Source organism: Musca autumnalis, unplaced genomic scaffold (genome assembly GCF_047663935.1).
Source record: "Musca autumnalis isolate F117 unplaced genomic scaffold, ASM4766393v1 scaffold_3, whole genome shotgun sequence".
Classification (NCBI taxonomy): domain Eukaryota; kingdom Metazoa; phylum Arthropoda; class Insecta; order Diptera; family Muscidae; genus Musca; species Musca autumnalis.
The window spans coordinates 9,963,497-9,985,126 of record NW_027411866.1 but is presented as its reverse complement, the minus strand read 5'-3'; the positions used below and the strand labels follow the sequence as shown (position 1 = coordinate 9,985,126).

The 21,630-nt window shown below is 44.0% G+C and overlaps 1 protein-coding gene across 3 annotated transcripts in view; it reads left to right on the top strand.

Moving 5' to 3' along the window:
* LOC141397659 (uncharacterized) overlaps positions 1–18,739 on the top strand; it is a 50,511-nt gene extending 31,772 nt beyond the window's left edge. Inside the window, exons 2-5 of one of the 3 annotated variants that reach the window (XM_073974234.1) lie at positions 13,587–13,830; positions 13,887–14,037; positions 14,108–14,279; positions 14,355–18,739. In XM_073974234.1, coding sequence (XP_073830335.1) covers positions 13,595–13,830; positions 13,887–14,037; positions 14,108–14,279; positions 14,355–18,319 — 4,524 coding nt within the window. In that variant the 5' untranslated portion in view covers positions 13,587–13,594 and the 3' untranslated portion in view covers positions 18,320–18,739. Of the gene's footprint in view, positions 1–13,306; positions 13,402–13,586; positions 13,831–13,886; positions 14,038–14,107 lie in introns of those variants that run through there. The other 2 variants (XM_073974233.1, XM_073974232.1) reach the window with 2 other exon arrangements.
* Positions 18,740–21,630: the final 2,891 nt, after the last annotated feature.

Here is a 21,630-nt window from a genome sequence, read left to right as displayed (position 1 = left end):
CATGAGGCCTTCGTATGGAATACTTTGAGGCTTTCATATAGAAGGACATGAAATCTTCATACAGAACATCATGAGATCATCTTATAGAAGGCCGTAAAATCTTTTTAGAGAAGACCATGAGGTCCTCTTATAGAAGTTAATGGGGTCTTTTTATAGAAGCCAATGAGCTCTTCTTATAGAAGACGATGAGATCTAGGGTCGTGTACTGTAGGGCAGATGGCGCTTTAAGTCGTCTAATGTAGAGTATATGGCCCATAGGGTCGTCCACTGTAGAGTAGATGGCCCATAGGGTCGTCTACTGTAGAGTATTTGGACCATAGGGTCGTCTACGGTAAAGTAGATGTCCAATAGGGTCGTCCACGGTAAAGTATATGTCCCATAGGGTCATCTACTGTAGAGTAGATGGCCCATTAGGTCGTCTACTGTAGAGTACATGGCCCATAGGGTCGTCTACTGAAGAGTAGATGGCCCATTAGGTCGTCCACTGTAGAGTACATGGCCCATAGGGTCGTCTACTGTAGAGTAGATGGCCCATAGGGTCGTCTACTGTAGAGTAGATGACCCATAGGGTCGTCTACTGTAGAGTATATGGCCCATAGGGTCGTCTACTGTAGAGTAGATTGCCCCTTGAGTCGTCTACTGTGGGGTAGATGGCCCACATGGTGGTCTACTGTAGAGCAGATGGTCCATTGGGTCGTCTACTGTTCTGTAGATGGCACATTGGGTCGTCTACTATAGAGTAGATGGTCCCTTGGGTAGTCTACTGTAGAGCAGATGGCCCCTTGGGTCGTCTACTGTAGAGTAGATGGCCCCTTGGGTCGTCTACTTTAGAGTAGATGGCCCCTTGGGTCGTCTACTGTAGAGTAGATGGCCCCTTGGGTCGTCTACTGTAGAGTACATGGCCCCTTGGGTCGTCTACTGTAGAGTAGATGGCCCCTTGGGTCGTCTACTGTAGAGTAGACGGCCCCTTGAGTCGTATACTGTAGAGTAGATGACCCCTTGGGTCGTCTACTGTAGAGTAGGTTGCCCCTTGAGTCGTATACTGTAGAGTAGATGGCCCCTTGGGTCGTATACGGTAGAGTAGATGGACCATAGGGTCGTTTACGGTAGAGTAGATGGCCCATAGGGTCGTCTACGGTAGAGTAGATGGTCCGTATGGTCGTAAACTGTGGAGTAGATGGCCCGTAGGGTCGTCTACTGTAGAGTAGATGGCTCGTAGGGTCGTCTACTGCAGAGTAGATGGATCGTAGGGTCGTCTACTGTAGAGTATATGGTCCATATGATCGTCTACTGAAGAGTAGATGACCCATATGATCGTCTACTGAAGAGTAAAAAGTCCACAGATGGTCCATAGGGCCGTCTACTGTAGAGTAGATGGCCCCTGGGGTCGTCTACTGTAGAGAAGAGGACCCCAAGGGTCGTCTACTGTAGAGTATATGGCCCATAGGGTCGTCTAGTGTAGAGAAGTTGGACCATAGGGTCGTCTACTGTAGAGTAGATGGCCCCTTGTGTCGCCTAATGTAGAGTAAATGGCCCATTGGGTCGTCTACGGTAGAGTAGATTGCCCATAGGGTCGTCTACGGTAGAGTAGATGGCCCATAGGGTCGTCTACGGTAGAGTAGATGGCCCATAGGGTCGTCTACGGTAGAGTAGATGGCCCATAGGGTCGTCTACGGTAGAGTAGATGGCCCATAGGGTCGTCTACGTTAGAGTAGATGGCCCATAGGGTCGTCTACGGTAGAGTAGATGGCCCATAGGGTTGTCTACGGTAGAGTAGATGGCCCATAGGGTCGTCTACCGTAGAGTAGATGGCCCCTCGGGTCGTCTACTGTAGAGTAGATGGTCCCTTGGGTCGTCTACTATAGAGTAGATGGCCCCTTGGGTCGTCTACTATAGAGTAAATGGTCCCTTGGGTCGTCTACTGTAGAATATATGGCCCCTTGGGTCGTCTACTGTAGAATATATGGCCCATAGGGTCGTCTACTGTAGAGTAGATTGCGCATAGGGGCGTCTACGGTAGAGTAGATGGCCCCTTGGGTCGTCTACTGTAGAATAGATGACCCTTTGGGTCGTCTACTGTAGAGTAGATGGCCCCTTGGGTCGTCTTCTGTTGAGTAGGTGGCCCCTTGGGTCGTCTACTGTAGAGTAGATGGTCCCTTGGGTCGTCTACTGTAGAGTAGATGGCCCCTTGGTTCGTCTACTGTAGAGTAGATGGCCACTTGGGTCGTCTACTGTAGAGTAGATGGCCCCTTGGGTCGTCTACTGTAGAGTAGATGGCCCCTTGGGTCGTCTACTGTAGAGTAGATGGCCCCTTGGGTCGTCTACTGTAAAGTAGATTGCGCATAGGGTCGTCTACGGTAGAGCAGATGGCCCCTTGGGTCGTCTACTGTAGAGTAGATGGCCCCTTGGGTCGTGTACTGTAGAGTAGATGGTCCCTTGGGTCGTCTACTATAGAGTAGATTGCCCCTTGGGTCGTCTACTGTAGAATATATGGCCCCTTGGGTCGTCTACTGTAGAATATATGGCCCATAGGGTCGTCTAGCGTAGAGTAGGTGGTCCATAGGGTCGTCTACTGAAGAGTCGATGACCCATATGGTGGTTTACTGTAGAGTAAAAGGTCCATAGGACCGCCTACTGTGGAGTCGATGGCCCCTTGGGTCGTCTACTGTAGAGTAGATGGCACATATGACCGTCTACTGTAGAGTAGATGCTTCATATGTTCGTCTACTGTAGAGTAGATGGCTCATAGGGTCGTATCCTGTAGAGTAGATGGTCCATAGGGTCGTCTACTGTAGAGTATATGGCCCATAGGGTCGTCTACTGTAGAGTAGATGACCCATAGGGTCGTCTACTGTAGAGTAGATGGCCCCTTGGGTCGTCTAATGTAGAGTAGATGGCCCCTTGGGTCGTCTACTGTAGAGTAGATGGCCCCTTGGGTCGTCTACTGTGGAGTAGATGGCCCCTTGGGTCGTCTACTGTGGAGTAGATGGCACCTTGGGTCGTCTACTGTAGAGTAGATGGAACATCGGTCCTTCTACCTCAGAGTAGATTGTCCATAGGGTCGTCTATTGTAGAGTAGATGGCCCCTTGGATCGTCTACTGTAGAGTAAATGGGCCCTTGGGTCGTCTACTGTAGAGTAGATGGCCCATATGGTCGTCTACTGTAGAGAAGATGACCCATAGGGTGGTCTACTGTAGAGTAGATGGCCTGTATGGTCGTCTACTGTAGAGTAGATGGCACATAGGGCCGTCTACTGTAGAACTGTAGAGTAGATGCCCCCCTTGGGTCGTCTACGGTGGAGTAGATGGTCCATAGGGTCGTCTACTGTAGAGTATTTGGACCATAGGGTCGTCTACGGTAGAGTAGACGGCGCAAAGGGTCGTCCACGGTAGAGTAGATGGCTCATAGGTTCGTCTACTGTAGAGTATTTGGACCATAGGGTCATCTACGGTAAATTAGATGTCCCATATGGTCGTCCACGGTAAAGTAGATGTCCCCTTGGGTCGTCTACGATAGAGTAGATGGTCCATATGCTCGTCTACTGTAGAGAAGGTGGCCCATATGGTGGTCTACTGTAGAGTAGATGGTCCATATGGTCGTCAACTGTAGAATAGATGGCCCACAGGGTCGTCTACTGTAGAGAAGATGACCCATAGGGTGGTCTACTGTAGAGTAGATGGCCCATATGGTGGTCTACTGTAGAGAAGATGGCCCATAGGGTCGTCTACTGTAGAGTAGATGGCACATAGGGCCGTCTACTGTAGAACTGTAGAGTAGATGCTCCCCTTGGTCGTCTACGGTGGAGTAGATGGTCCATAGGGTCGTCTACTGTAGAGTATTTGGACCATAGGGTCATCTACGGTAAATTAGATGTCCCATATGGTCGTCCACGGTAAAGTAGATGTCCCCTTGGGTCGCCTACGATAGAGTAGATGGTCCATATGCTCGTCTACTGTAGAGAAGGTGGCCCATATGTTGGTCTACTGTAGAATAGATGGCCCATAGGGTCGTCTACTGTAGAGTAGATGGCCCATAGGGTAGTCTACTGTAGAGTAGATGGCCCATAGGGTCGTCTACTGTAGAGTAGATGGCCCATAGGGTCGTCTACTGTAGAGTAGATGGCCCATAGGGTCGTCTACTGTAGAGTAGATGGCCCATAGGGTCGTCTACTGTAGAGTAGATGGCCCATAGGGTCGTCTACTGTAGAGTAGATGGCCCATAGGGTCGTCTACTGTAGAGTAGATGGCCCATAGGGTCGTCTACTGTAGAGTAGATGGCCCATAGGGTCGTCTACTGTAGAGTAGATGGCCCATAGGGTCGTCTACTGTAGAGTAGATGGCCCATAGGGTCGTCTACTGTAGAGTAGGTGGCCCATAGGGTCGTCTACTGTAGAGTAGATGACTCAAAGGGTGGTCTACTGTAGAGTTGATGGCCCATAGGGTCGTCTACTGTAGAGTAGATGGCCCATAGGGTCGTCTACTGTAGAGTAGATGGCCCATAGGGTCGTCTACTGTAGAGTAGATGGCCCATAGGGTCGTCTACTGTAGAGTAGATGGCCCATAGGGTCGTCTACTGTAGAGTAGATGGCCCATAGGGTCGTCTACTGTAGAGTAGATGGTCCATAGGGTCGTCTACTGTAGAGTAGATGGCCCATAGGGTCGTCTACTGTAGAGTAGATGGTCCATAGGGTCGTCTACTGTAGAGTAGATGGCCCATAGGGTCGTCTACTGTAGAGTAGATGGCCCATAGGGTCGTCTACTGTAGAGTAGATGGTCCATAGGGTCGTCTACTGTAGAGTAGATGGCCCATAGGGTCGTCTACTAACGAGTAGATGGCCCATAGGGTCGTCTACTAACGAGTAGATGGCCCATAGGGTCGTCTACTAACGAGTAGATGGCCCATAGGGTCGTCTACTAACGAGTAGATGGCCCATAGGGTCGTCTACTAACGAGTAGATGGCTGTAGAATTGATGGCCCATAGGGTCGTCTACTAACGAGTAGATGGCTGTAGAATTGATGGCCCATAGGGTCGTCTACTGCAGAGTAGATGTCCCATAGGGTGGTCTACTGTAGAGTAGATGGCCCATAGGGTCGTATACTGTAGAGTAGATGCCTTATAGGGTCGTATACTGTAGAGTAGATGGCCCGACCCTATAGAGTAGATGACCCATAGGGTCGTATGTGCCATCTACTCTACAGTAGATGACCCAAGGGGCCGTCGACTCTACAGTAGACGAAACTATGGGCCATATACTCTACAGTAGACGACCCTATCTACTGTAGAGTAGACGGCACATGAGCTCCTCGTTTTAAAAAATAATTTAATTAAAAAAATTAAATAAATTTAAATATAATGTCTTCGTGAGCAAGTCCGTGCTTCTTGCATAATGTTCGAAAAGCCCTAAAAATCTCCAAACTGTGCTCATGGTAATATTTCTTTCACACTTAAATCAGTTTCTAAATGGAACTCCTTCTGTTATCTCCCTTACATAAGTTGAAAATTTGAGCTTTGTTTGCTTTGAGGAGGATTGTTTTGAAATTTGCCCTTTCTGTATGGGTTTTTTCCGCTCGATTATAAATACTGTGCATCTAATCAACTATAAAGGCTACGAATATCAGCATGTTTCTGTTTCCAAGTCATTGATAAATTTTAAAAAATTAGCCCTTGATTTTATCGCTTCATGAGTGTGGGTTTTTTGTGGCTTATCACATTTTTGGCAACATAATAATTTGCAAATTTTAATTAACATGTGTTGTGTGTGCATTTTGTGTTTTCGATTATCAACATTTGGAATTTGATGTTTGCAAAAATTATTACACAAGCTTTTGGTAGCGTCTGCCGCAAGAAAAAATTTGCAAATTTGATTAAACAACTCAAAAATCACTTAATATGGATTTAGTGCTTTCGCATGTTTGTGTCTTAAGTCTTTTGTATTATAAAACTCCACCTCTAACAGATAACGGAAGGAGGTGAAAAAAATAAACAAACAACGATGACGACAAATTCAAAGGTTGTTGTTAAAATAAAAAATTTACAAAATTCACAACTTTTTCTTTCTCCGGATATTAGGATTTTGTTTATTTTTGGGTTGTTCAAATTTTGTTATTTCTCATTTCCATATTAAATCGTTTTTTTTTTGCTTGCTCTCTATTTGCCTGTGTGTGTAGATTTCAGGTGAGCTTGCTCTTGGAATTATGTAATTTTAATTTTATTGGCCATTTAAATGCATTTTTTTGTTTAAATTCCTCAATTTTTTGCTCTCACTCTTTCTCTTTCCCCCATTATTTTGCTACCATTAATGGCCTGTCATTGCCAAAGCATTTGTTCATCAACAATAAAATAATGTTTAATTGCCTTTGTTGTTGTTGTTGCTGTTGACAACGACCTTTTTAGAGCTCAATTTTTGATGTGTGCCCCACCGATAACAAATGCTTATCTTTCAATGACAATGTCTTCATTTTTGTGTGCGTCTGTTTCTTGTTTTTTTCTTGTTAAGAAAGAGAAATTTGGGTTAAAAGCTACCGAAATTGTTGGGTTAGGTTAGGTTGAGTAGCGCCGCAAAGTGTAATGACAGTAGTTCATGAAGATCTATTGCAAAAAAGTAAAAAAATGTTTTAAATTGGGACAAAATTAAATAGCGAAATTTTCTAACATAAGACAGGGAGAGATAGAGACAATAAAGAGTTGTAATGAGTGTCAATTATTAACATTCCTTGAAAGGAGGTACATTTCAAAAGGAGTGTTTGAAAATTTCAAAAATTTATCGACGATCTCAGGGAGTTTTGCATAGCATTGTATTGCTGATGTTATTATTTGCATGTAAGAATTAGTCGGCTTTGCCGACAGCTAAATACACTCAGCAGCACCTCCTGAAGAGAAAGGAACAAAGAATAATTTGTATGTAGTCGGTTTGCTTCAGTAGATTCCCTGGTCTTTCAGCTCATCTAGAAAGCTCCGTTCTTAGCCAGTCTATGAAAAATTTTTCCACAGCTCGTCTCTTTTCAAATTTCTTAAATTTTCGAGATCCAATCACCCTCGAAATTAAATCAACACATTTTCTCTAATGGAACCTTTAATTTATAACAACAATACTTAAACATTTGTTTTAATAATTTCGATTTCCTTGACACGAATACTGGCATTGCAAAAAACAGAAAGAGGTGCATAGTTCGAGCTGGCGAGTTGCATACAAAAAATGCTAATGAAAAAAAAAACAACTGCAATAATTTAAAAAGAATAACAATATGTAATTGCCTATCACACTGCTCATAATGTTGCTGGCATTAAATGTGTTTGTGTAGCTGTTGTTATTGTTGTTTTTTTTTGAGTTTATTAAATGGAAGTTCAAATTACTTTGCCACTTGCAACAATTCGCAATTAGCTTCATTGGAGGGGTCAAAATGACGAGGGCAACTGGTGAGCAAACACTTGACAAGATGAAATAAATGCAACGGTTTTTAAGCAAATAATAGGAGCGACATTTTTTAACAAAAGAGTTTAGCATCTGATCGCCTATACAAAGTTCCTATGCAGACCACTTCTGGACATATAAAAACGTTCATTCTTACAGAAGATCATGAGGTCTTCTTAAAGAAGAACGTGGTGTCTTCTTATTAAAGACCTTAAAGTCTTCATATAAAAGACCATAAGGACTTCTTTTAGACGAACATAAGGGTTTCGTATGGAAGACAAGGAGGTCTTCTTTAAGAAGGCCATTAGGTCTCCTTATGGAATACCATGAAGTCTTTTTATAGATGATTACGAGATCTGCTTACATGACAACATGCCTATAGAACACTATGAGGTATTTAAAAGAAGAACATGAACGAGTTTTTCTTATAAAAGGCCGTTTGGTCCTCTTGTAGAAGGCCCTGGTGCCTTCATACAGACCACTATGAAGTCCTCTTATGGAAAACCATGAGGTCATTATACAGAAGACCATCAAATCTGCATAGAGAATGCCATGCAGTCTTCTTATAGAAAACCACGAGGTCCTCATACAGTAGCTCCTAAAGTCCTCTCATAGAAGAACATGAGGTCTTCTTTAGAAGAACATGAGACCTTCTTATAGAAGTATATGAGGTCTTGTTGTAGACGAATCTGAGGTCTTCTTGTAAAAGACCATGAGAACTTCTTATAGAAGACCTTGAAGTATTCTAATGGAAGACGATGAGGTCTGCTTTGAAAATACCAGATCTTATATAAATGAGAATGATGTACACACCATTTAAGTAAAATTTTTCGAACGTTAGTGGAGGAGATACTTGATAAATGAACCGAACTTAAAGTATGTTTGAATACAATATTTTCTAAATCAAAAGTATAGGCCAAATCGTTACATTAGCACTTCAGCCAGACAGATGAAAATGTATGTTTATAAAAATTTATTTCGAACTAGCAAGGCAGAAAACCAGCCGGCGGGGCTTTTTATGTACCGATGCCTTAAAGGCTAAATAAACCACTCAAAGGGAGTTTTTAGAGATGAGCCGAAAGGAATATTTATAGATGATCTGGATAGAGTATGTCTAGAGAATCGGGAGGGAGTCTTGAAGACGAGCTAGAGGGAGTTTTTATGAACGAGTAGAAGGGAGTCTGATTAGACGATCTGATGGGATCCTTTTAGACGAGCGAAGGAAGTATTTATATACGAGCAGCCGGGTCTTTATAAAATAACATAAGGGAGCCTTTATAGACGAGCCGAAGGGAGTCTTTATAGACAGGTCGAATGTCGCCTTTATTAGTGACCTGCAGTCCGTTTTTATACATATATACGAGAAGTAGAAGAGCTCATTATTTTCTACAGAAAGAACTTATGGCCTTCTATGAGAAGAGGAGCTCATCGTCTTCTTCTATAAAAAAACTAATGGGTCTTTGTGAGATGACCTCACGGTCCGACCCTTCGGATCGTGACCCTATGGGCCATCTACTTACAGTAGACGACCCTATGGGCCATCTACTCTGAGGTAGAAGAACCGATGTGCCACTTATTCTACAGTAGACGACCCTATGGGCCATCTACTCTACAGTAGACGACCCTATTGGTCATCTACTCTACAGTAGACGATCCAATCGGTCATCTACTTTAAAGGGACCCTTTGGCGTCTACAGTAGGGGTCGTCAACTCTACAGCAGACGATACTATAGGTCATCTTCCCTACAACAGAAGACCCTGTGGGACATCTACAGCAGATGGCCCATAGGGTCGTAGACGAACAGAAAACAAACCCTATGGACCATCTACTTTACAGTAGATGACCCTATGGGCCAACTAAAAACCCCTATGGGTCATCTACTGTAGAGTAGATGACCCATATGGGTCATCTACTCTAAAGTAGACGACCCTATGGGCCAACTACTCTACAGTAAAAAACCCTATGAGCCATCTACTCTACAGTATATGACCCTATGGACCAACTACTCTACAGATAAACAACCTATCGGCCATCTACTCTACAGTAGATGACCCTATGGGCCAACTAATCTACAGTAAAAACTCGTATGGGCCATCTACTCTAAAGTAGACAACCCTATGGGCCAACTACTCTACAGTAAAGAAACCCTATAAGCCATCTACTCTAAAGTAGACGACCCTATGGGCCAACTACTCTACACTAAAGAAACCCTACTAGCCATCCACTCTACAGTAGACGACCCTACGGGCCATCTACTCTGCAGTAGACGACTCTACGGGCCAACTACTCTGCAGTAGACGACCCTACGGGCCATCTACTCTGCAGTAGACAACCCTACGGGCCATATACTCTGCAGTAGACGACCCTACGGGCCATCTACTCTGCAGTAGACGACCCTACGGGCCATCTACTCTGCAGTAGACGACCCTACGGGCCATCTACTCTGCAGTAGACGACCCTACGGGCCATCTACTCTGCAGTAGACGACCCTACGGGCCATCTACTTTACAGAAGACGACCCTACGGGCCATCTACTCTACAGAAGACGACCCTACGGGCCATCTAGACGACCCTATGGGCCATCTACTCTACAGTAGACGACCCTATGGGCCATCTACTCTACAGTAGACGACCCTATGGGCCATCTACTCTACAGTAGACGACCCTACTCTACAGTAGACGACGCTACGTGCCATCTACTCTACAGTAGACGACCCTATGGGCCATCTACTCTACAGTAGACGATTCTATGGGCCATCTACTCTACAGTAGACGACCCTATGGGCCATCTACTCTACAGTAGACGATCCAAGGAACCATCTAATCTACAGTAGATGACCCTAAGGACCATCTATTCTACAGTAGATAACCCTACGGGCCATCTACTCTGCAGTAGACAAACCTACTAGCCATCTACAGTAGACGATCGTATGGGCCATCTACAGTAGACGACCGTATGGGCCATCTACTCTACAGTAGACGAACCAAGGGGCCATCTAATCTACAGTAGACGACCCATGGGGCCATCTACTCTAAAGTAGACGACCCATGGGGCCTGCCATTTACTCTACAGTAAACGACCCATGGGGCCTGTCATTTACTCTACAGTAGACGACCCTATGGGCCAACTACTCTACAGTAGATGACCCTATGGGTCATCTAATCTACAGTAGACGACCCTATGGGTCATCTACTCAACAGTAGAGACCCTACGGGCCATCTACTCTACAGTAGAGGACCGTATATGCCATCTACCCTACAGTAGACGATCCAAGCACATATCTACTATACAGTGGACGACCCAAGGGCTCATCTGGAGATGTAGTTGCTGTGGTGTTTGAGCTTTTGGTATTGGTACTTCAATTACCCCCACATAATTTCTCGAAATATTTCTGAAATTCCAATTCCGGTACTTGTGGTGGTGGAGGTTATGGTGCTAGGTTTTGTTGGTATGGGCCATCTTTTTATCGCCGAGTCTGAACAGGATGTCTTACGACACGACTTGTATAGAAGTGGTTAATGTCTGACATACTCAGGAAATGCAAGCTAACATTACTCTGAGGGGATTTGTAATCGACGAAAAATTTTTTGTTCTCCTCAGAGATTGAACCGCAGAGCTTCTGAGTGCAAAGTGGACGTGTTTACCACCACGGTGGCTTGATTGAAAGGCTTTTTCAATTCACCATTATCTGTTAAGTGATCGCCAGGGACCCTGTTAATTATAAAAATTTCCTCTATACCTCTGAATCCCCAGTTGATCATACATATTTCCTGCAACCTTAATGGAAGTGTTGTGAAAGAGGTTGTGGTATTTTTGGCGACCCATTGCTTATAGGCCTTCAATTGTTGTAGAACCTGCTGATGTTGCTGTAAGGTAGGTGAGGAACCTGACTGCTGTAGCCTGAAATTTACACAAAGCACTGGTGCTGGAGATAATGCCGGCTTGGTGGTTATTTTGGTGGTGGAGTTGTCTCAGCTATTTCAAAATAAATTGGAATTGTTGAAGATCCGGTTGGTTTTGGTCTTGTCTAACCTGTTGTTGTAACTGCAGTAAATGTTGTTGGGGTGTGAGACCTGCTGCTGCACGTTTTTTCCAGGTTTGTGTCGCCACTGAAGCCGATGTGGTGCGAGCTGCTGCACTGTTTGGGATTTCACTTGCAATTTCTCCAATTTTTGTATTTTTTTCAGTAGCTGACTTAGCTGCTCGTTGTGAGAATATCAGTTTGATGATTACCCTGGCTACCAAAGTTCATATCAAAAATGGAATCAATGTGAGGGCGGGTTCCTTTTTAGTTTAATGAGTAGAATATCTCCTTTAGTGCTCAAATGTTGTGATGCTGTTATGCTAGTCGACTATAGGCCCATCTAATTCAAGGTAAATTTTCTGCAAACCGATCAATTTACTAGGAGAAGAAGCCGACTTTATTGTAATAGTGAAATGGTGGAGGTTGTGGAGTACGGTTTTTGCGGATGTTGCTCCTTAAGTAGCTGTTATATATCTGTGTGCTTCAAATAAAGGTTCAAATCTGCAGGTTACTTGGTTGCTGTGGTGGGTTTCTTGGTAGGTCTTTTGGTGGGGTAGTAGATGTCGCTGCTAGATTGGTTCCTGTCTTGGAATTAGCTTCCTTGGCTGTCTGTAATTGTTGTAAAGTCAGACACAAACGTCTGACCACGCCTAACTCTCTGTTGTGGATCACTCCTTTTTCTGTTGTTGTTACTTAAGTTTGGCTAATTGATAACTTCTTTAAATTGCTATCATCCTGGAGTAGCTGTCATATATGTATGTATCTGTGCATCTCAGTTGAAGGTCCAAATGTTGTTCAGGTTACTTGGTTGCTGTAGTGGGTTTATTGTCAAGTTTTGTGGTGGAATAGTAGATGCCGTTGTTGGAGTGGTGCTTGTCTTGGAACTAGATCTCTTAAGCCGAAAACAGAATCAACGTTTAAGTAAAGTTTCGCGTTGGGCACTGACAAAAACAACAACAGGGCAATGCCTACACCAAAGTACAGCGTAGATGTTTTTGCCGGCATATGATTCAAATTAATTTGGTATTTCAGCACACACAGTGTAAAAACGGCCAAAATGACGCAAGACCTTACTCAAACGTTGATTCTCTTTTAGGCTTTAGTTGCCTGCAGTTCCTGCAATTGTATAAATTCCGTTTGGGTCTGCTCTTGTATGATATTCTGCTGCAGTTACAGTAAATGATGTTGGGAAGCGAGATCCGCTGCGGTAAAGCGATGACTGCCTACGGATTGTGGCTCTACTAAGGCCGAGATTGAAGATTCTAGTGTAATTCTGACCATTTGATTTGTAGTGGAAGCCACTTGTCGGGATGTCTGCACATTACTACGCTTAGAGGTCGGTGCTACACCACAACGTAGGTCTTTTATGAGCTTACTTTAAATTCTCCAATTCGTGTAAAATCGTCAGTAAGTGGCTTAGCGGAATTTTTATTCGATGGTTGGCGCTTCATCTTGTTTGTAGGGAAATTCGTGTTCAGGGGTTCGATAATTGTCTAAGCCATAGAAGTTGATGTCCAAATTTAGTAAAATACTTCTACAGGCATCTTCTTCTGTAGAATGAAAGTTCTCCTTATAATTTTTCTAAAAAAAAAAACTATTGAGTTTATGAGGATTTTATGAATTTGATATTTAAATTTCTTGTCTCCGATTGACCGGACATACCCTTCCTTTGCGTAGAAATATTCAACGTGCTTTTATGTTTCCCTTGCGGATATTCCCATGGCAATAATAGTTTGTTTGCTTGTTTGGTGTCAACCCGCTTGTTTTCCTGTCACTATTACAAAATGTAACTAAGCAAAGTGTTGGTTGACATGGTTATGATTAGCCTCACTTGAACCTGTTTCCTTTCTATGGCTAATTGTAATGTCTGATGGCTGGTGGCTCTTAAGCCATAGACTATAATTAAGCAGTTGCAATTTTCAATAATTTTAGCCAGAGAATAAGCGAATGAACCGGAGAGAGGTATTATATAAAACAAGTTGTAAGCAAAATAATCCAAGCTATGACCACAACGATGATGATGAGTTAATTGCATAGATTGCCGAGGATCCTTTCCAAATGCCATTACAAAACTTTGTGTGGCAGTTTTTAAGATATGAAACTTGTTTCAGGTTATTAATGGATATTCTGTTTGTTTTTCATTCCAGCATTTGCCATGAGACATCCTCTCAAAATAATACCACCCATGATGTGGTCACTGCTGCTTTGTACCTTAATACCCCAATTAGTGTGGGCCTATCCCAGTTTGTCGGCCAGAAATGACTTGAGGGCCCGTTTGCTGCAACAAGTGGAACGTTCTTCGTATTTGGATGCCCCTGAAGCCCTGGAAGAAACCATAAATGAGGTGCAACAAATCTTGAACTCAGATCCCAGTTTGCCCAGATTAACAAGGTAGGTCCTAGCCCCGCAACATATTTGCCCTAACAAAGCGTTTGTCTTACTTTCAGAGGTGAAATTGAGGAACTCTATGAAAAGGTAACCCGCGAAGAATACCAAAAAAGTCTGGCGGCTGGAGATAAGGTGAGAGCTGATAGCATGCGTGCCCTTATGCTGGTTTTGCCCTACAATACAGATAACAACACCGAGGAAAATTTACAGGTTTCTAAATTCTCAAAATTTTTTCTCCTCAAAAGGAATTTTAATAATTTTCCATTCTCATGTTTTGCAGGAACTTTTTACCCGTCCTCCGGTAACCAAGGTCATTGATTCCTATTCCTCTCACCAGCCCATTCAATTTCTCACACCTTCAGGACAAAATGAAGGTAAAATGGAACCCATACCGGTGGGTCTTGTGGATCCCACAACCTATAAACCCAACTTTGTTGTGAAACATCCTCAAGGTATGTCCCTCAATCCCACAACCTATCATCCCGCCAATCCTCCCCCAGTACTATATCGTATGACTCCCTCCGCAGATGTGGTGCCCTTCAAACCCTTGGCCACAGATTTCCCCTCCAACCATGCCTATGACAATCAAACACCCAAGCCGGGCCAGAGATTCAGCAGCCACTACAGTGCCAAAGATGTGGAGTTCCTTAAACTGGCCTTGGATAGACAGAGGAAGGGAACTCCATCCACCTCGACCATAAAACCGATGGCCGATATCTTAGAGTCCATGGGTATTGTAAGTCAAACCCAATCCAGGCACAGAAATGTTTTTGATGATTACTATGCTGCGGAAAGTGCCCAAGTGCCGCAGGTGGTCAGTGTGGCTGATTTGAAGGGCCTAAGGCAGCAGAGCCTGGCTCCAAGAATCAAACCCGATGCCTATTCCATGTTCAAACCTTTGAATATTGGTGAGGAAATCCGAGTAAAACCTGAGGTTGAGGGTTATTTGACCAGATTCGGCATTGTTGGTGGTAGGAAGAGGAAGGCCATTAAAAAGAATGAGGCCTCATCGACCACACAAAATGCCCTGGAACAATTAAGTGAGGGTAGTGAGGTGGCCACAGCCAAGGTTCCCTCTGGCAGTCATGTAAAGGCGAAAAAGAGTGCCTCTGGAGGCAGCAGCAGTGAAACGGAATTGTCAAAGCTCTTGGAGAATCTAAGGGAATTGGAGAGATTGAATTTGAATCCCAAGGCTGTGATAACCACACCCAGGCCCAGGCCAGCAACCACCGCTAGGCCCACAACAACCAGTACCACCACCACTACCTCTACTACTACAACCACCACAACTCCCCAACCTTTGATAACAAATGGAGAACCTCTGCTCATAGAACCCAAGAAGCCACGTCGACGCATAGATCCCAATTTTGATATCAACTTTGGTAGCCAGGGAAATCATCAAACCGAAAGTTCTCAGACAGATCAGCTAAGTCAGCTGCTGAAGAATTTACAGGAATTGGAGAATTTGCAAGTGAAACCCCAAACGGCCTTACGCAGCGGTGTAACACCAACCCCCAAGGGTAGTAGCGGTCAGGCATCACGGCAAGTGACCGCCATTACACCAGCTCCCACCACATCGCCTTCAGTGGAGGCACAAACCTTGGGTAATCGCTTTGCAGCAGCGGGACTCACACCCCAACAACATTTATTGCAGTTACAACAACAGGTTAGACAAGGTCAAACCCAACCGGATCTACAACAATTGCAATTGGTCTTGCAGCAACTGCAGGCAGCCGAAAGGGCCAATGCCAGGACAACCACCAAGCCAACAACGACTACAACCACCACCAGACCCCCAGCGGCAGTGCATTCTTTGGCAAAATTCCAGGCCTTGACACCACAGCAACAATTGTTGCTGCTACAGCAACAGGTGAGCCAAAGACAACCTGGTTCCCAACCTGACTTGCAACAACTTCAGCTGGTTCTACAACAATTGCAAGCCCAGGAGCAAAGGACCACCAAGAAACCCACGACCACTTCCACCACAACTACCACCAAGAGACCTGCCGGAAATTCGGATGCCCAATTGGGACCCACAGATATATGGCAGTTGCGCAAACTCCTAACTGATGATAGTGAATTGGAAAAGCTTTTCAATCAGGCCAAGGCTAGGCAGCAGCAACAACAAAAACCCAGCACAACAACCTCCACCAGCACCACAAGTACCACAAGGAGGCCGGGACCTTCGCTCAATGAATTGGTGGAATTGCAGAAATATTTCAAAGAATTAGATAGGGCCAATAGTCGTACAACCACCACCACCTCTACAAGCAGTACAACAACCACAACACCTGCTCCCACCACCACTACAACGACTACAACAACTACTACCACAACACCACCTCCACCGCCGCCAACAACCACAACATCCACCACCACATCGACGACGACAACAACCACTCCTCGACCTGTGGTGCGTAACTTCGATGAAGAGAGACCCAAAAAGCAATCAGCTGATCAATTACAGCTTCAGGAACTCATCAACAGGGTACAACAACTAGAAAGGCTAAACAGTCAACCTGTAGCACCCCGGGCCACGGATACTCCCCTTCCACCACTACTCGGCTTCACAACACGTAACGTAAAGGCTCCCCAAGCGGATGATTATCGCCTGCCCGTAAACGATTTTGCCAATTTAAGGACCCTTTACAATCAAGTGGAACAGGCCCAGCAAAGGGCCCAATATGGTGAGGTAGAAATATCCACCAAGGCCACTGCAGCCAAGGCCTACGAGGAGCTGTACGATACCACCACCAAACGTTCGCAAAACTTTGCCCAGAGGATTATAGACATCACCAATGATACTGGATCGGGTAGTAGCCTGTCGCAGGTGGATGCCAATGAATTTGTACAACTCCAGAAACTGCTTAGCAAGGTGCAGGAGTTGGAAAGGGTAAGGATAAATTTGCCCACACCCAATCCACGCAGCAAAAATGAACGGGAAGTGACACAGGCACCCTCGGCGCTGCTTAGTGCCGCTTCGCAAAGGACACAAAATGTTCAGAAGCTAAATGGGGCCCAAATTGTGTATCCCAATCACAAGATGACCTATGAGGAGAATGTGGTGCCACCCAAAGTTAGCAGCTACAAAGAGTTTGAGGAAATGTTATTAAAGGAAACTGAGGCAGATGATTTGCGCCTGGACTTACCAACCTACAAGCAAACCTTGGAAAGACCTTATGTACCCAAAAAGCAACTTCCCAAAGATCCCCAAACTTCCAGTGAAGTATTGAAAGAAATTGTCTATGCCCAACCCTATGAGGAGGGCACTGCCTACAAGGATCTCCAACCGCCAATGATTCACAAAACCGTGACCAAAGAACCGCCAAGATTTGTGGCCACCAAAGGTCCCCTGGAGGTCAACAAAGTTGTGGCCAAGGAGAAAATGGATTTGGAGGAGTTACAAAAACTGCTCAACAATGCCCAGGAACTAAAGAAGTTGGGCATAAGTCTGCCCAAGGAATTGACAGAGAAATTGGAGACCAAATTTGAAAAACCCCCCACAAGCTTAGAGTTAAGCAAACCCTTGGATTTGGCCAACCTAAGACCTGTTTTCCGGGCCACCACAGAATCTCCAGATGAGGAAAAGATCTCTGAAAAGACAGCTGTGTTTTCTCTGACCACCATGAAGTCCCTGGTGCCCAGGCCACCCAAAACCACCACAGAAAGCACTGTGGAAAAGCCCGTCTTCAGTGCCACAAAAATTATCGAAGCTGCCATTAAGCGGGCAGCTACTCAAATTGGTGTTTCCACGGAATTTCCAGCCGGTGAGGGATTCCGTCGCCGAAGTGATGAAAACATAGACGATTTGGAGTTTGCCGATCGTGAGGATACAGACGATATGGTGGCTGATTTTAGTGAATTTAATTATCAAATGGCCCTGCCGGAAGGAGTGTTGCCCAGTGAACAACAACCAGAATCCACAACAAAAGAACCTGAACTTGATCTTACCCAAAACCTAAGTGAATTGCAGAGATTGATTAAAAATCTCGAAGAGTTACAGAAACTAAACATTAGCGGAAACGACAAATTGCTAAGGAAGGCGGATGCGGCCTATTTGGAGTCCCTGAAGAGAACTCAAAAACCTGAAGTTGACAGCATAAAAACACGAAGGCAAAGCGATGAATCTACAGAGGCCACTAGTCCAGTGACACAAGACTCGAATGTGGCAAATCCCACAAGAGTCCAATTAAATCTCAATATAGATGAGGTAACACCAAGTCCTGCTGTGGAAGCAACCACAAGTAGCACCACTACCACCAGCACCACAACAGAAGAACCCCGCAATGGCTCCCTGGCCGATTTGGAAGATTCCTTTGGTCCTGATCCCGTCACCGAATCACCACCACCACCCAAAAAGAAAAATGGTTTCTATTTTTTGGCCGATTGGAACAGCTTCCTGGAGGTGGGTGACGGTGATGATCAGGTGGTGGTAAGATTAAGTCCTAAAATTGGTGATCCTCGCCTATTTTTACCAGTTAAAATACCTTAGATTTAAGAAATAGAAGAACAGGGTAGCTATGGTTTAGTCTTTAGTTTAATGTCGACAGAATACAGAACTTGTAAATATATTTTCTTCAATTTAAGTTTTACTAAGGAAGGTCCGCTTCAACCGGTGGCTTCTTGTGGGGAGCCCTACTAAGCAATCTAGTGGAATTTTTTGTTGTTGCAATTATTAGTTTCATAGTAATATTTATTAATTTTATAAAAAAAACATTTTTTTACAAAAAATAAAAACAAATTTAAATTTTAAGAGAGCGAAAAAAAGATCAGTGTAAGAGAAAGTCACATTTTTTTTAACGAATTATTTTTATATAAGGATAGTGGTAAGGCTGATTTTTATGGTAATTAAATAAACAAATTAGAAATAAAATAAAGATTTTTAATAAATAATAAAATAAAAAAAAAATACAAAATGTATATTCCGTAGGAGAAGATAGAAGAAAGTAAGAGGAGTATCAATTTCTATTCTACAGAAGACTTATAAGGAAATCTCAAGAAGGTTCTCAACTCTAAAGCAGACTTGTACGGAGGTTTTCAACTCTTTAGAAGACAATTATGGAGGTCTTTTATTCAATAGAAGACGACGCCTACAGATGTCTCCTACTCTATAGAAAACTCATACGGAGGTCTCTTATTCTAAAGAGGACCCCTACCGTGGTCTTCTATTACATAGAGTACCCCTACGGAGGTATCGTATACTATAGAAGACCCCTAATGAGGCCTTCTATTCTATAGAAGACTCCTACGGAGGTCTATAGAAGATCCTACGGAGGTCTTCTATTTTATAAAAGACCGCTACGGAGGTCTTCTATTCTACAGAAGCTCCCTGCTAAGGTCTTCTATCACATGGGCGACTCCTACCCCATTCTTTTATTCTATATAAGACGCCTACCGATATTTTATATTCTATAGTAGACCCTTACCGAGGTTTTCTATTTCTATTCTATAGAAGAAAGACCCCTACGGAGGTCGTCTATTCTATAGAAGACCCATACCGAGGCCTTTTACGGAAGTCCTCTATTCTATAGAAGAGCCTACGGAGGTCTCCTATTCTATAGAAGACCCCTAAGGAGGTCTTCTAGTATATAGAAGGCCCCTACGGAAGTCTCCTATTCTAAATTCTATAGAATACCAACGGAGGTCTAATATTCTATAGAAGACCCCTAGCGAAACCTCATATTCTATAGAAGACCCCTAGCGAGATCTTCTATTCTATAGAAGACCCCTACGGAATAACCCTAGCGAAGTCTTCTCTACTACAGAAGATCACTACGGAGGTCTTTTATACTACAGAATAACCCTACCGAGGTCTTCTATAATATAGAAGACCCCTAGCGAGGTCTTCTATTCTATAGAAGACCCCTAGCGAGGTCTTCTATTCTATAGAAGACCCCTAGCGAGGTCTTCTATTCTATAGAAGACCCCTAGCGAGGTCTTCTATTCTATAGAAGACCCCTACGGAGGTCTTCTATTCTATAGAAGACCCCTACGGAATAACCCTAGCGAAGTCTTCTCTACTACAGAAGATCACTACGGAGGTCTTTTATACTATAGAAGAACCCTACCGAGGTCTTCTATACTATAGAAGATCCCTAGCGAGGTCTTCTATACTATTGAAGACCCCTAATGATGTCTTCTATTCTATAGAAGACCCCTAACGATGTCTTCTATTCTATAGAAGACCCCTAGCGAGGTCTTCTATTCTATAAAAGACCCCTAGCGAGGTCTTCTATTCTATAGAAGACCCCTAGCGAGGACTTCTATTCTATAGAAGACCCCTACCGAGGTTTTCTATTCTATAGACGACCCCTACCGAGGCCTTCTATTCTATAGAAGACCACTACCGATGTCTTCTATTCTATAGAAGACCCCTATCCCATAGAATAGAAGACCTCGTTAGGGGTCTTTTATAGAATAGAAGACCTCGTTAGGTGTCTTCTATAGAAAAGAAGACCTCCGTAGGGGTCTTCTATAGAATATAAGACCTCCGTAGGGGTCTCCTATAGAATAGAAGACCTCGGGAGGCGTCTTCTATAGAATAGAAGACCTCTTTAGGGGTCTTCTATAGAATAGAAAACTTCCATATGGGTCTTCTATAGAATAGAAGACCTCGGTATGGTTTTTCTAAAGAATAGAATTCCTCTATAGAATAGAATACCTCGGTAGGGGTCTTCTATAGAATAGAACCTCGGTAGGGGTCTTCTATAGAATAGAAGACCTCGGTAGGGGTCTTCTATAGAATAGAAGACCTCGGTAGGTGTCTTCTATAGAATAGAAGACCTCGGTAGGTGTCTTCTATAGAATATAAGACCTCGGTAGGGGTCTTCTATAGAATAGAAGACCTCGGTAGGGGTCTTCTATAGAATATAAGGTCTCGCTAGGGGTCTTCTATAGAATAGAAGACCTCCGTAGGTCTTCTATAGAATAGAAGACCTCCGTAGAGGTCTTCTATAAAATAGAAGACCTCCGTCGGTGTCTTCTATAAAATAGAAGACCTCCGTCGGTGTCTTCTATAAAATAGAAGACCTCCGTCGGTGTCTTCTATAGAATAGAAGACCTTCGTAGGGGTCTTCTATGGAATAGAAGACCTCGGTAGGGTTCTTCTATAGAATAGAAGACCTCGGTAGGGGTCTTCTATAGAATAGAACCTCGGTAGGGGTCTTCTATAGAATAGAAGACCTCGGTAGGGGTCTTCTATAGAATAGAAGACCTCGGTAGGGGTCTTCTATAGAATGGAAGACCTCGGTAGGGGTCTTCTATAGAATAGAAGGTCTCGCTAGGGGTCTTCTATAGAATAGAAGGTCTCGCTAGGGGTCTTCTATAGAATAGAAGATCTCGCTAGGGGTCTTCTATAGAATAGAAGACCTCCGTAGGGGTCTTCTATAGAATAGAAGACCTCCGTCGGGGTCTTCTATAGAATAGAAGACCTCCGTCGGGGTCTTCTATAGAATAGAAGACCTCCGTCGGGGTCTTCTATAGAATAGAAGACCTCGGTAGGGGTCTTTTATAGAATAGAAGACCTCCGTAGGGGTCTCCTATAGAATAGAAGACCTCCGTAGGGGTCTCCTATAGAATAGAAGACCTCGGGAGGGGTCTTCTATAGAATAGAAGACATCTTTAGGGGTCTTCTATAGAATAGAAGAACTCCGTAGGGGTCTTCTATAGAATAGAAGACCTCCGTAGGGGTCTTCTATAGAATAGAAGACCTCCGTAGGGGTCTTCTATAGAATAGAAAACCTCCGTAGGGGTCTTCTATAGAATAGAAGACCTCCGTAGGGGTCTTCTATAGAATAGAAGACC